At 43.9% G+C, this 14,650-nt stretch overlaps 2 protein-coding genes across 5 annotated transcripts in view; one reads left to right on the top strand and one right to left on the bottom strand.

The window, feature by feature from the left end:
- Positions 1 to 1,486: 1,486 nt before the first annotated feature.
- On the bottom strand, positions 1,487 to 6,993 carry KIAA1143 (KIAA1143 ortholog). 3 transcript variants are annotated; one of them, XM_072153418.1, is made up of 4 exons: positions 6,877 to 6,993; positions 3,792 to 3,901; positions 3,284 to 3,425; positions 1,487 to 2,163 (listed from the first exon to the last, which is right to left on the bottom strand). In XM_072153418.1, exons 2-4 carry the CDS (start codon positions 3,897 to 3,899, stop codon positions 1,964 to 1,966), a joined length of 450 nt encoding a protein of 149 aa, XP_072009519.1. In that variant the 5' UTR covers positions 3,900 to 3,901; positions 6,877 to 6,993; the 3' UTR covers positions 1,487 to 1,963. The 3 variants fall into 3 exon arrangements, with proteins under 3 accessions (XP_072009519.1, XP_072009518.1, XP_072009520.1); XM_072153417.1 differs by lacking the exon at positions 6,877 to 6,993 and adding an exon at positions 6,790 to 6,872; XM_072153419.1 differs by lacking the exon at positions 6,877 to 6,993 and adding an exon at positions 6,317 to 6,380.
- Positions 6,884 to 14,650, top strand: part of KIF15 (kinesin family member 15) — a 51,170-nt gene continuing 43,403 nt past the window's right edge. The window contains exons 1-7 of one of the 2 annotated variants that reach the window (XM_072153416.1): positions 6,884 to 6,971; positions 7,056 to 7,130; positions 10,042 to 10,075; positions 10,833 to 11,019; positions 12,643 to 12,719; positions 13,943 to 13,980; positions 14,362 to 14,459. In XM_072153416.1, coding sequence (XP_072009517.1) covers positions 7,112 to 7,130; positions 10,042 to 10,075; positions 10,833 to 11,019; positions 12,643 to 12,719; positions 13,943 to 13,980; positions 14,362 to 14,459 — 453 coding nt within the window. In that variant the 5' untranslated portion in view covers positions 6,884 to 6,971; positions 7,056 to 7,111. Of the gene's footprint in view, positions 6,972 to 6,999; positions 7,131 to 10,041; positions 10,076 to 10,832; positions 11,020 to 12,642; positions 12,720 to 13,942; positions 13,981 to 14,361; positions 14,460 to 14,650 lie in introns of those variants that run through there. The other variant, XM_072153415.1, reaches the window with a different exon arrangement.

The following is a 14,650-nucleotide window of genomic DNA, read 5'->3' as shown; positions in this document are numbered from 1 at the left end:
CTCATCCACAAAGCTCTGAATAATGCTGCACCTCCCCATCTCTCTTCTCTCATCTCAGTCTATCGCCCTTCCCGTGCTCTTCGATCTGCCAGTGACATTAGATTAATCTCTACCTTAATTTGAACCTCCCATGCACGTATCCAGGACTTCTCCCGAGTTGCACCAATTCTCTGGAATGCCCTTCCCCAGACTCTGAGACTAATACCCACCCTCCAAAGCTTCAAAGGTGCTCTTAAAACGCATATCTTTAGGCAAGCCTATCACACTCGCTAACTGCTTGAAATGTCAACTCTCCCTTTACTAATCCATCCTATGTCCTATCTCCCATCTGTTATCTGGCAAACAGCAGATATATACCAAGCTCCAGGCTTCTCTGCAGTCTTTTTCATCTAGGACCCTGTAAATAAGATGGCGGCTGATGGCTGGTTCAAGCAGCAACATCGTTGTTTAGTAAATTATTTATTAAATTATTTTATATTGTTCCCTTATAAAGAATGGCTGGACCATTTTACAACCTCTTGTGTCACCCCCTCATCCTCATAGTCTGTAAGCTCCTGTGAGCAGGGCCCTCACTCCTATTGTTCCAAATGACTGTTTGTTCTTTGTAATGTAATATAGTTGTATATGTCCCCTATGATTAGTAAAGCGCTATGGAATTTCATGGCGCTATATAAATAAAGATTATTATTATTATAAGCAAGTATGCTTGGTTTAGAGGCACCGCTTCTATGTGGTAGATTTCCTTTAAGTCTGGAACTGCCTATACTAAAATATTTATACCAGCTTCCCAGTCCATTGCATCAAAAAGAAATGGTGCCAATAGGAAATAAGACTTCGTACAGTTCTTTAAACAAAAATCTAAGGTTATGGCATTTAAGTGGAGAGTAAAAAGACAAATGCAAAAACAGAAAGGGCTACAGTAAACAAGAGATTAAAATTACAATTCAATTACTGCAGATTCTGCTTGCAAAACAATGCATACATTTACAGTAAAATGCATGTACATACACATTTCTTTGTATCACACTTAGGCTACATTCACACTAACGTATGGGGGACGTATATACGGCCGACGTATATACGGCCGATATACATCCCCCATACACTTCTATGGGCGCACGGCACCCTACGGGAGCGGTACGGTGCCGCACACGTGCGGCACCGTACCGTTCCCTACCCGGGAAAAAGATAGGACCTGTCCTATCTTTTCCCGTAATACGGCGCCGTGCGCCATAGGTTGCTATGGAGAGGGGCGGGGGTGAGCTGCGCTCACCTCCTCCTCCTCCTCTCCCCGTACACTGCCGTTGCCCGCTACGGTACGGTACGGGCGGGCAACGGCAGTGTGAATATAGCCTTATTTTCTATTCATAGAGATTTATTTTGACAAAATATATAATTTCAATTAAAAAAGGCCTTGTTACACTTGAAGTGGTTGAGACCCATGTTTTATCCAGGGTGCATTATTAATAATAAAAATCACTTAAAATTTTAAAAAAAAAAATTTAATTGGGTAGATGTCAATCAGTACATGACTGTTCAAGTATAGTATTTTCAGAACAAGGGTAACGAGCAGTTCACATTTCTGATATGCAAGATATGAGGAAAAAAAGACTTCTGTGTGTCTGATCACCCCTGGGTTTGACTTATAACTGACAATAACTGAAGACCGAACATTGTGTGAACTGGGCCTCAGACACATCTTAACTGTATAATGTTGGCCCATAAGCTAAATATACACAATTTACTATATCAGGTAGTTAAAAAGCCATCCCAGCTCCCCATCAGTCAAATTATTTGGATCCTGTTATATTTTGCTGGAGAATAGCTGCCATTGGGTTTGGAAGAATGAATGGGGAGCTGGGGGGCTTCTTACCCATTGGGATAAAATGTACAGTTAGTTTTTTTTTAATTCCATAGCAAGCAGTGTAGGTACATTTAGGAAACAGTTTAGAAGTCCAGTAATCTAATCTTCATCCTCCTCCTCATCAAAAGAAAGTAAGCTGGTATTCCGCACTTGTTTTTGACTGGATTTGGTCGACGACGAGTCCTTGTCTTCTTCAGGCTTCTTTTTCTTGCTGGAGGATGCATTTAGACCTGTGAACTTGTCCCGTTTTGCTGGCTTTTTAAATAAAATCTTTCCATCTGCAGGGGCAGGTTCCTCGTCTGCTTAAAAAAAAAAAAAAAAAAAAAAAAATCAAGATTAAAGTGAAAAAGCCTTTGCAAAAATACACTGGGACTGTGAGGTCTGTATAAAGGAAAGAGTCCTAAACAATACATTAAAGATGATAAAACTACCAAGCTCCTACAAACAAGATCATCATCACCCTCCCATGAACCTAAAGTATTACGTACAAGACTGCGAACAGTCCCATTACAGAAGTGACTCCATGTGACCAGAGGTCCGACTGCTGGGATCCTCAACAAAAAGAAGCTGTACTCCAAGTTACCCAATGTGCAGGGAACCAGCTACAAGGAGTTCAGTCCCTTCATCCCACTGATATTTAAAGGGCTGATATTTATCATAACGTTACAGCCTATGGTTGTGAAATGCTATTTAAAGAGCATAGCCAAAAATGTAAGCAGACTACTCCTTATATTTCCTACTAGGGAACAATGCACACAGCAAGAACGTGCCTTTTTTTCTGCACATTCACTTTCTCTCGGACATCACTCGGACTATAGTCCACACACCACTTTTATATGTAACACAAAAGGAGGGGGCTTAAGTTTTCACCTTTGGACCAAAAAGAAAATTGTATCTAGAATGCCAATCTATGGCATTATATAGACCAGTGGGAACTTTAATTTTGCTCAATCCGAGGAGAGGAAAAGGTTGCAGACTTGGGGAGAAGCCAGCAGGCACAAAGGTGAAGTGGGAATATGGGACAACCATGTAATTCTATGTAAAGACTGCATAGTCAGTTGTAGGCTACACAAATTAATTAATTAAAAAGGTTTTCCTACAAAACAGGTTAGGCCCCATTTATAGGATAGGGCCCAACTTACTGATCGGTGGGGGTCTCAGTGATGGGACCCCACAGATCACGAGAACGGCGGTCCGATGGATAGGGCCTAACCTTTTTCAGGGGAAAAACCCTTTTAAGAACCGGCGTATTGTGGACCAGTTTTCATTCTCCACAAATGTGGAGTGCGGAGTACAAGCACAGCTTGTATACCAAAAAAAGTGCTTTACTTACCAAAATGCCATCATTCTTCAGAAAGATTTTACACAAGAACGCAGTTCACACAATTGCATTTCTCCAAAGAAAAAAAAGCTACACACCTTTTGTGCTTTTGTGTTGTTGTTTAATGTTCATAACCTCCTCTGCCGACAGATCCCCCTTCTTAAGAACCACAACCTGGGGTAGTTCGTCCTCCTTATCACTGCCGTCACTATCATCTGCCATTACCGGGAGATCCTGCCGCTGTAAAGAGGAGGAACAGAAGGTCACACTGTGTTAAATGTACATCAAGCGGTGGCTTTTCACAGCTCTTAGGCTGGCGGCACACGTGGCGTTCTGAACCAGTTTTTGGCCCGTTTTTAAGCAGTCTGATGAAAAACACATGCATTTGAAAACCCATCCGTTTTTGACAGGTTTTACCAATTATCTTAATTAAAACTGCTCAAAAACAGATGCATTTTCAAAAAACGCATGCGTGCTTAAAAAAAGGCCCAAAAACGGGTTCAAAACGTCACTTGTGCCGCCGGCCTAAGTCACAGATAAATATATATTTAAAAAAACAACAAACAAAAAAAAAAAATATGAAAAATGAGAAGATAAATTTCATACCTTGGTGTCCACAGTTGGTCCTTCTTTGTAGCCAACATCTTTCTTAAACTTTTTCAGGAAAGATGGCTCTGAGGGCTTCACATAAGAGACTTGATTTCTTTTACTCATGGCTAAAAGACATTGGGTGAGTTTTATTAATCCGTCCACGACAGAATTGGTCGTAATTTGAACTAAAAAAAAAAAAAACCTGTCTGCACCACATTTATAAAGGGTTTTAGACAGTTTTGTGTCGCTTCTATGGCCCATAAAAAGGGGAGTGTCTTCTCACCAAAATAACTGCTGACCTGATAGAATTTTGTCCTAGGTTTCTGGCTTAAAGTAAGCCAACTAATAGGAGGTGCAGAGTATGACTAGCCAGTCTTATACTAGGACAGATTTATCATCCAGCGTTAGTCTCACTCAGCACTGCATAACCTTAGGACACCTTTTATAAATCAGCCCCAATGTGTCAAAGCAGAATATGATGCATGGGCATAGTCCAAGAAATATCTGTAACAGAAGCTAACAACATATGGCTGCTTCTGTCAGCTAGTGTTCGACTTTCTGTTATTAACAGTGGAAAACTATCCCAACATCTCATTTTTTGCTAAAAATACTTGTAGGTAACATTACATACCCCTTCACGACTACCATACAACTATAAACGTCCTATTTGCATAGTGACCAACTTCAAACGGTCATACCTCCTTAACCCTAAAAACACAATTCTGGTGCCATATTAAAAAGGAGAATCTCCCCTTTAATATGATATAAGGACTGTGTATAGATGCTTCACAGAACCAGAAAAATCTACTCTTAAACTTGTAGTAATGAATTTTGATTTTTTTATACAGCTTTCTATTTCTAAAAGTTTCGATGGAAATCTGAGGTTTTGTAAAGCATCCAGATATCGTATTAATTCATATTATGTTAAATATGACACACAGAATTGTGCTTCTAGGTGCCAGGAGATATTGCTATTTGGAATGAGCCTCCCTCCAGCCTATCAGCAGAAGGCAAAATAGAGAAGAAGCTGCAGGAAAGACATAGCTTACAGTCTGCAGAATTGCAGAAATAAATGCATCCTCCACATCTATAGCTCAATTTGGGAAAACGGTGATGGAATAATGCTGTACATTTTTATAACATATTTTGGTAAAAGTTTTTAGTTTTACTACCTATTTAAAAAAAACTACACTTCTATTTGTTATTTTTTCTGATTATTTTTTCACTGTTGTAGTCATTCATTGGCTACTTATAAAGACAAAAATATGATTAATAAAACTATCACACGTTAAAGTATCACATTTCATGAAAAAAGTAAAAATTGTTTCGATATGTACAGCTTTTCCAAAGATATCCTCATTAAAAGAAGTGCATAGCAGAACAGAAAAAATTGACCTGGACATTCAGGCACCAATGACCCTCAGTCACAAAAGAGTTAATGTCTTTAAAGAGACCTTAAAGAGAACCCGTCATGCAAAATAACCCCCCTAAACTAAATATATTTTCATAAACTGCCATTAGAAAGCATTGCCTCTATCCCTTCATTGTCCCTCTACATGCCTGTAAACCTAAGCAATGAGGTCCTAAAGCTGTATGCAAATGACCTGTGAAATGTCCATATTCAAGCTGTCCACTCTATTCATGAGTGGGAGGTACAGCCACACCCCCAGTGCATGACTGACAGCCTGTATAATGATGTGAGGCTGTATACTGATGCGCTTCCTGGTGGCCACGCCCCCTGCAGCCTGTGTGTGCATGTGTGTGTGTGTTTAGGAGAGATACAACAGCTCCAGGCAGCCATGTTACAGCAGAACATGTCAGATTCATGTGTAGCTGATGTCTGTGTCTCTCACCTGTATATTAGGAGGATGCAGCATGTCAGCAGATACAGCACACACTAGCCATGCTTTACTATACATTACACACAGACATGAGCAGGGGGAGGAGAGGGGAGGGGTAACAGGGGTGACATCACTGCCTCTGACCATGTGACCAGCCTCATTTACATGATAAAAAATAGATGATTTTACAATGAATAATGTATGAAATAACTAGATAAAGGCTGGGATGGGATCCTTGTGAGCTGCTCCAACAGGTAGTAGTGACAGGACTAGTGACACAGACCTGATGACAGGTGTCCTTTAAATCCATCATTTCTGTTATGCTGAGCCTAATTTTATAACATATTACTTGTGTAATATGTTCCAATACTTGTTACAATCGCTCTGGTTCAGACCCTAACTGCAGCAGTGCACCAGCCATGAGGCATGGTGAGCCTCTTGTCTCAGGCAGCAACAACTGTGGCAAAAAGGACATGCGGCCGCATGTACGTCCCCGCAGATGGCCATGTGAACGTGCCCTATGTTTGCTCCATAATGCATCAAATCAAACGGTAGGTTCCCTTTAATGTCCGAAACCTGGTTCTGACGCTCTTCAGAGCCCATTCATTCTGTACTATCATATCCTATGCAAATTCAGTTATTGGTGCAATTATAGCAATAGGTAAATACACTGAAATCCTCACTGTACACATTAGATACCTGGAGGAATGATCCCCTATATATGGCACAGCAGGACTGATACATGCTCTTCATGGCAAGGTAAAGCTTCTGACAAAACAAAAGGAACAGCAGAACTATCGCTTTATATATTGGGACCAGAGCCATTCTAAGTGAATGGACCATTAGTCAGGTCCGATCCACTCAGCTTTGTTGCTGCTGCGGTTAGCAATGCATTTGTGATCACACATTTAAGTTTTCAAAGCAGTTTTGGATACAAAAATCATATGTGGACATTAAAGGAAGACTTTGTATTCATAGTTACTTAGTGTGACTTATCAAAATCAGCATGCAGTATATAGATGAAACTGCAGCTATAAAGAGCAAGTAATCGCAGCCAAGAGCATACACTAGAGGACATCACATATGACACTGCTGGGGACAGTACAAAAGAAATGTCTCCTGTGCCAGCAGCACAACATAGAGCATTGCTGAAGATAACATGCAACACATACCTCTCCACACTCTCAGCCTGACTACCCACAATTCCCTGCTATGTATCTAAACAAGCGGACCGGCGGCTCCAGAGGAACAATACTGACCTCCTGCTCATAACATTCCGAGTCCCAAAGCCATGGTGCTGAGGGCTACACAAAGATGGCCGACGGAGCCTCACAGGCTTCGTCCGTTTCCGCAAGTAGGCGTGACCTAATGACAGCTATTCAATGTTTCTAAGTTTAAAGCGCCAAATTTGAAGCCACCGCCATTTTGGTTTTTGCAGGAAGAAAAAGAGTGAAGCAAAAATATAACGGAGAAAGACGGGACTAGACGGAGAGGATGGCGCCGGGGACCAAAGGTAGGGACAATAGAGTCAAGACAGGTGTGTCACTATTGTCCGAGTGCAGATCGGAGAAACGGAAGATAATCACAGCCTGTGTGAACGTGCACATAGAGGTTGGCTGCATTGTCCATACATGCACTTCTAGTATAGAGATAGACATATATACCGAACTTTATTCTCCATAACTATTGCATAGTATAGATGTGTGTAGCTACACCCTCCCTATATGTCACCTGTATAGTGCAGCTACACCCTCCCTACATGTCACCTGTATAGTGCAGCTACACCCTCCCTACATGTCACCTGTATAGTGCAGCTGCACCCTCCCTACATGTCACCTGTATAGTGCAGCTGCACCCTCCCTACATGTCACCTGTATAGTGCAGCTGCACCCTCCCTACATGTCACCTGTATAGTGCAGCTGCACCCTCCCTACATGTCACCTGTATAGTGCAGCTGCACCCTCCCTACATGTCACCTGTATAGTGCAGCTGGACCCTCCCTACATGTCACCTGTATAGTGCAGCTGCACCCTCCCTACATGTCACCTGTATAGTGCAGCTGCACCCTCCCTACATGTCACCTGTATAGTGCAGCTGCACCCTCCCTACATGTCACCTGTATAGCGCAGCTGGACCCTCCCTACATGTCACCTGTATAGCGCAGCTGCACCCTCCCTACATGTCACCTGTATAGCGCAGCGACACCCTGCCTACGGGTCACCTGTATAGCGCAGCGACACCCTGCCTACGGGTCACCTGTATAGCGCAGCGACACCCTGCCTACGGGTCACCTGTATAGCGCAGCGACACCCTGCCTACGGGTCACCTGTATAGCGCAGCGACACCCTGCCTACGGGTCACCTGTATAGCGCAGCGACACCCTGCCTACGGGTCACCTGTATAGCGCAGCGACACCCTGCCTACGGGTCACCTGTATAGCGCAGCGACACCCTGCCTACGGGTCACCTGTATAGCGCAGCGACACCCTGCCTACGGGTCACCTGTATAGCGCAGCGACACCCTGCCTACGGGTCACCTGTATAGCGCAGCGACACCCTGCCTACGGGTCACCTGTATAGCGCAGCGACACCCTGCCTACGGGTCACCTGTATAGCGCAGCGACACCCTGCCTACGGGTCACCTGTATAGCGCAGCGACACCCTGCCTACGGGTCACCTGTATAGCGCAGCGACACCCTGCCTACGGGTCACCTGTATAGCGCAGCGACACCCTGCCTACGGGTCACCTGTATAGCGCAGCGACACCCTGCCTACGGGTCACCTGTATAGCGCAGCGACACCCTGCCTACGGGTCACCTGTATAGCGCAGCGACACCCTGCCTACGGGTCACCTGTATAGCGCAGCGACACCCTGCCTACGGGTCACCTGTATAGCGCAGCGACACCCTGCCTACGGGTCACCTGTATAGCGCAGCGACACCCTGCCTACGGGTCACCTGTATAGGGCAGCGACACCCTGCCTACGGGTCACCTGTATAGGGCAGCGACACCCTGCCTACGGGTCACCTGTATAGGGCAGCGACACCCTGCCTACGGGTCACCTGTATAGGGCAGCGACACCCTGCCTACGGGTCACCTGTATAGGGCAGCGACACCCTGCCTACGGGTCACCTGTATAGCGCAGCGACACCCTGCCTACGGGTCACCTGTATAGCGCAGCGACACCCTGCCTACGGGTCACCTGTATAGCGCAGCGACACCCTGCCTACGGGTCACCTGTATAGCGCAGCGACACCCTGCCTACGGGTCACCTGTATAGCGCAGCGACACCCTGCCTACGGGTCACCTGTATAGCGCAGCGACACCCTGCCTACGGGTCACCTGTATAGCGCAGCGACACCCTGCCTACGGGTCACCTGTATAGCGCAGCGACACCCTGCCTACGGGTCACCTGTATAGCGCAGCGACACCCTGCCTACGGGTCACCTGTATAGCGCAGCGACACCCTGCCTACGGGTCACCTGTATAGCGCAGCGACACCCTGCCTACGGGTCACCTGTATAGCGCAGCGACACCCTGCCTACGGGTCACCTGTATAGCGCAGCGACACCCTGCCTACGGGTCACCTGTATAGCGCAGCGACACCCTGCCTACGGGTCACCTGTATAGCGCAGCGACACCCTGCCTACGGGTCACCTGTATAGCGCAGCGACACCCTGCCTACGGGTCACCTGTATAGCGCAGCGACACCTTGCCTACGGGTCACCTGTATAGCGCAGCGACACCCTGCCTACGGGTCACCTGTATAGCGCAGCGACACCCTGCCTACGGGTCACCTGTATAGCGCAGCGACACCCTGCCTACGGGTCACCTGTATAGCGCAGCGACACCCTGCCTACGGGTCACCTGTATAGCGCAGCGACACCCTGCCTACGGGTCACCTGTATAGCGCAGCGACACCCTGCCTACGGGTCACCTGTATAGCGCAGCGACACCCTGCCTACGGGTCACCTGTATAGCGCAGCGACACCCTGCCTACGGGTCACCTGTATAGCGCAGCGACACCCTGCCTACGGGTCACCTGTATAGCGCAGCGACACCCTGCCTACGGGTCACCTGTATAGCGCAGCGACACCCTGCCTACGGGTCACCTGTATAGCGCAGCGACATCCTCCCTTTTGTAATTAAAAAAAAAAAAAAAAAAAGTTTGACTATAGAGCAATGACCTTTTATAGGTGCCTCTTAGGAGCACTCCGGTTTGAGTCTCATCCTTATCTTGATAGTACTGATGTCATCTGATCTGGCCACTTACCTCAGCGTTCATGTGTGAATGCACAGCATATGACCTCTGAAGGGGACATAATGAATGTGACGTCAGGACCTCTAGAGAGATTTATATATCTTTTTTTTGTCTTATTTTTCTTATTTTATTATAGTAACAGTTTTTTTGTTTTATCTTTTTAGGTGACCCACTTGATACTTCAACATGTTTCTCAAGGTATCTTATTTGTTGTAATTATCTTCACAAGCTCTGATGAAGCTGTCACATTTTTACTTTTAATGGCACTGTTCTCATAGGAAGGGTAGACTCAAAAGGAATTACTGATTATTTAAAAGTAGCAGGTTTAAAGTAAATCTACCATGGAAATCCATCATGATAAACCGGGGGCACTTACTCATAGACCCAAGCATTGCCAGAGCCCCTCCTTGCTGTGGCTTTACAGGCTGTTACACTGTGATTGAGCAATCCTCCCCTGTTCTCTCTTGCACAGTGTAAAAGTCTGTTAAGCTACAGAAGAGAGGTGCTCTGGTAACATCCCCAAAACCCTTCAGGTTTATGAACATCATTTAAAACATTGATTTTAGATGGAATGAGGCAATGGATTGCAAATATAAGAAGATTACCACACTCATAGTGCCTGGATCTATTAATAAGTGCCCCTTGTTATCCATGTTTTCAATGATAGATTTCCTTTAATTCTTCTGGAAAATCAAAAGCTTCATGACCTATCTACTTCCATCAATTTAATGGGATTTGCTTTGGCAATCCTCAACAAATCCACTTCAATTTGTACTTCAAATCTGCTTGCCCAAGTCCAATTTGTGGAAAACACTTCAAGAAGTGCCTCATGTCTTCTGAGACTGGTCCTCCGTGATGCCGTGCTCATATGGTTCCAGTATCCATTACTGTCACATTTCTTGTCTTGTCCTTTGGTAGAACTGTTTCAGGTAATCAAGTCTTCTTCTCTACACAGTTCTGAAGGTGATGCCATCAAAGTTTTTGTGAGAATTCGGCCTCCTGTTGAAGGAAGTCTTGGTGGAGGAGATGGAGATCAGGGGCTTTGCCTCTCTGTGTTGTCTCCAAACAGAATACGTCTGCATTCTAAACCAGAGCCGAAAATTTTTACTTTTGATCATGTGGCAAATATGGATGCAACGCAGGTCAGTTCAAGGTTTAGTGTCAATGGAGTTATTTGGGATTCAGTAGTAGATTAACCATGTAAGCATCAGAAGGACTACAACACATAGCAATACAAGCGGTCCCCTACTTAAGAACACCCAACTTACAGACGACCCCTAATTACAAACGGATCTCTGGAAGTTGGTTATTTACTGTACTTTAGTCCCAGGCATCAATAAACAGCTATAACTGTTATTAAATATGTTTGTAGTTAAGCTTTATTGTTAATCCTGGTTCTTATGACAACCCAACATTTTTAAAATCCAATTGTCACAGAGACCAAAAAAAATTTGGCTGGGGTTACAATTATAAAATATACAGTTCCGACTTGCATACAAATTCAACTTAAGAACAAACCTACAAGACCCTATCTTGTACATAACTCGGGGACTGCCTGTCCAGAGAAATAATGCTTTCTTATGAGAGTTGCTATGTGTTATAGTCCTTTTGAATGTCCGGGATGCAGCCACACTGGTTTGCTTTTGTGACATCTTTTCCTACAGTGGGGCTTTCCAGCCATTAACCTATGGATGGAGCTCACTGCTTCCCACTATGGACGGTGCTAGAATAGAAGAGATCTCTTTTTATGAGTAGTGTCCTCACTACAGGTACAGCTCTCATAGATGTGTGTTTCCCTGTTCCTGGCTGTGTCCATACTGAAGCTGCATGATGGCACTGCTACCATCTGTTTGCAGTCTCCCTGCTCCTGATTGACAGGTCTCACAGCTATCACCATACTAGTTCCATACTGGCAACTAGTATTTACGGACTGTCTGCCGGTATTCAACTACGGACCTATACAGCTCTGTTTACTTATTATCAGGTTAGGAAATGCTACACAGTGTTTTGCTGGAACCTCGAGAGAGACAGACAGTGGATGTGTATGATTGGCCCTGCTGCATCATTAACCACTCCCTCAGTTAGCTGGGGAGTGAAACACTTGCTGCGTGAACAGAAATAAACCATCCTCCTTACCCCTTCCTCAGGAGTTCTCTACAGGTAGTCAGAAATCTCTCTCATTCATTCACGTTAGCAGTGTCAGTGAGGAGGTGGGGTATACATATTGTATACTGCAGCTCCCGACCTCCATGACTGAAACAGTGGAATTAATAAAAGTATTTTTTTTAGAAGATTGGTGGCTCTAATCCCATGGATAGAGACATCAGTGGAACATGTATAAAGACATCCAAAATGTACTGTGTGTGGTTTGGGGATGGGTTTTCCTCAAGGGTATGGTTTGTTTCTCTTTTCTGATCTTTTTTTTTATATATATATTTTTCAACTTGTTTTATTGAACACACCATATGTTATGTTACTGGGGCAGATTTATCAAGTGTCTAAAAGTCAGAATATTTCCAGTTGCCCATGGCAACCAATCACAGCTCAGCTTTCGTTTTACCAGCGCCCATGAATATTTTAAAGGGGAGCTGTGACTTCTTGCCATGGGCAACTGGAAATATTCTGACTTTCAGACACTTGATAAATCTGCCCCACTATGTCTAATATGTTATTAGTATCCCTGATTTTAATCACTTTTGTCTTCAAAGTTACTGAAGCTTAATTTTTCTGACTTTATTTTCCTTCCCTGTATTGTCATTTTTCAGGAATCTGTCTTCTCAAGTGTGGGGAAGAACATTGTGGAGTCTTGTATGAATGGCTACAATGGTACCATCTTTGCTTAGTAAGTTTATAGTCTCCCCTATGTATTACACTACTTTGACCTGACAAGTTTTTCCCAGTAACCCCTGAAGCAATGCAAATGTTACATCTAGATTGTTCAATCAGTTTAGTAACATTCCAGAATCCATTCCATCTTGCTTAAAGGAAAACTACCATTTCAAAATGGTCATTTTGCCCTAACCATACCTTTACCAGAGCCCCTCTGTTCCGTGCTTTGCTTTTTCTGGTTGTTACAATGTGCAGTAGCCCTTCCCCCTCCCAGTGTGTGAGATTACAGCAGGCGGGGGGGGGGGGGGGGGCGTGATGTGCTACTTGCAAAGTGTATACAATGTTGAAGCTGCAGCATGGAGGGGCTCTGATAAAGCCCCCCCATAAGTCCTTCTGTCTCTGTATTTTAGATAACAAACACAGTACCTGAATTTATTAGTAAGTGTCCCTGGTTTATCAGGCTTTATTTTCATGGCAGATTTCCTCTTGGCCTATCAATCTAGTAAAAAGATGGCTTTAAGTGGATTTCTTTACATCCTGACATGACTAGTGGTGGTCCAAAAAATTTACCTGATGTGCCGATAATAAAAGATCTTAGTTGGTATCTCAATTGTGTTGAAATTTCAGGTCCTACCTCTGAACCTTCACCTATCGTGGGAGCAGAGTTCTGCTGACCCCCTACCTGCAGGCCAGGCTGAACCTATAATATGCATTGTATGGTTACTGTCCATACAACTCTATGGGGGCAACAACAATAGTCAAGGCTATACACTTGGTATTCCCATAGAGTTGGGGAGTGGCTGCCCATGCCAGGCACACTCTCCATCTTTGTGGGAAGGGGACAGCGGACATCTGTTTTCGAGATAAGTGTGGGTCCCAGTTATAGGAACAGCATCTATCCTCTATTTATTATATGTCCTGTGGATGTATCATATATATTGTACATGGAAATTTTCCTGAAAGTGATTTCACTTGAAGGGTAACTTGATTTTTTGCTTTCTACTTAATTTTTAACATGAAGACTGAATAATGCATTGGATGTTGTAATAAAGGATCTCATTGTGCCATAGAGAGAGCCCACAAATCCATATAGTTAAAGGTACTCTGTGCACCCTGTGCAGAGGGTCCTGCCTATAGTGGGGAATAAATGAAAGTTATTTTCTGTCAAGTCTCTGAAAATTGTTCTTATGATTACTAGTGTATTCAGCATGGTTACATTATTGTTTTCTCTTTTAGTGGCCAGACGGGTTCAGGGAAGACTTTTACTATGCTAGGTAAGAAAGTGGCGTTATGGTTAGCAAGTTTTTCACTAATTTATAAAATTCTTTAAATGTTCTCCACTCATTGCAAACAGAGGAGTCTAGAGATTCTTCAAACTCTTGCATTAGATAAACCCATAATTGTCAGGCATGTTAGAAATATCATGTGACTGTACCATAAATGTGCAAATAACCACATTAGCTTGCACTAGCTATTAGCTCTTCCAGTGCCGCCGCCGGCATTTAAAAGACGGTCGCCACCCTCTTGGATTATTGGTTGCCATGACAGCCTCAGGTCACATAGACTTTTAAACACCCCTCTTAATGAAAGGGTTAACTCCCTACTGAAGGTTTATCGTTGAATAATACAAATAAATGTCTGTCATTCCCTTTTAGGGCCATCAGATTCGGACAATTTTACTCATAACCTCAGAGGGGTTATTCCCCGCAGTTTTGAATATTTGTTTTTTCTTATCAATCGGGAAAAAGAAAAGGTAAATATCTTTTTTTTTTTTTTTTTTTTTTTTTTTATAAATTTTTAGATTTTGCAGGAGTACTGGCACATGAATACAACTTACAAAAGCTGCTCAAATTAAAGGGGCTATTGCCTACGAAGGGATGTGGGTTTTTTTGTGTTTACCATCAGTCATCTGGTGTTTCCTATTGCAACTGGGCTAAGTTGTGT

This window comes from Engystomops pustulosus, chromosome 5 (assembly GCF_040894005.1).
Source record: "Engystomops pustulosus chromosome 5, aEngPut4.maternal, whole genome shotgun sequence".
NCBI lineage: Eukaryota > Metazoa > Chordata > Amphibia > Anura > Leptodactylidae > Engystomops > Engystomops pustulosus.
This window is presented reverse-complemented; position numbering and strand designations above follow the sequence as displayed.

What these genes read in the sequence shown, in the direction of transcription:
- KIAA1143 (XM_072153418.1), bottom strand. Translation starts at nt 3,899, where the DNA reads ATGAGTAAAAGAAATCAAGTCTCTTATGTGAAGCCCTCAGAGCCATCT. An exon ending in GACCAACTGTGGACACCAAG is followed by an intron (nt 3,426 to 3,791) that starts GTATGAAATTTA and finishes TCCTCTTTACAG; the next exon opens with CGGCAGGATCTCCCGGTAAT. An exon ending in ACAACACAAAAGCACAAAAG is followed by an intron (nt 2,164 to 3,283) that starts GTGTGTAGCTTT and finishes TTTTTTAAGCAG; the next exon opens with ACGAGGAACCTGCCCCTGCA.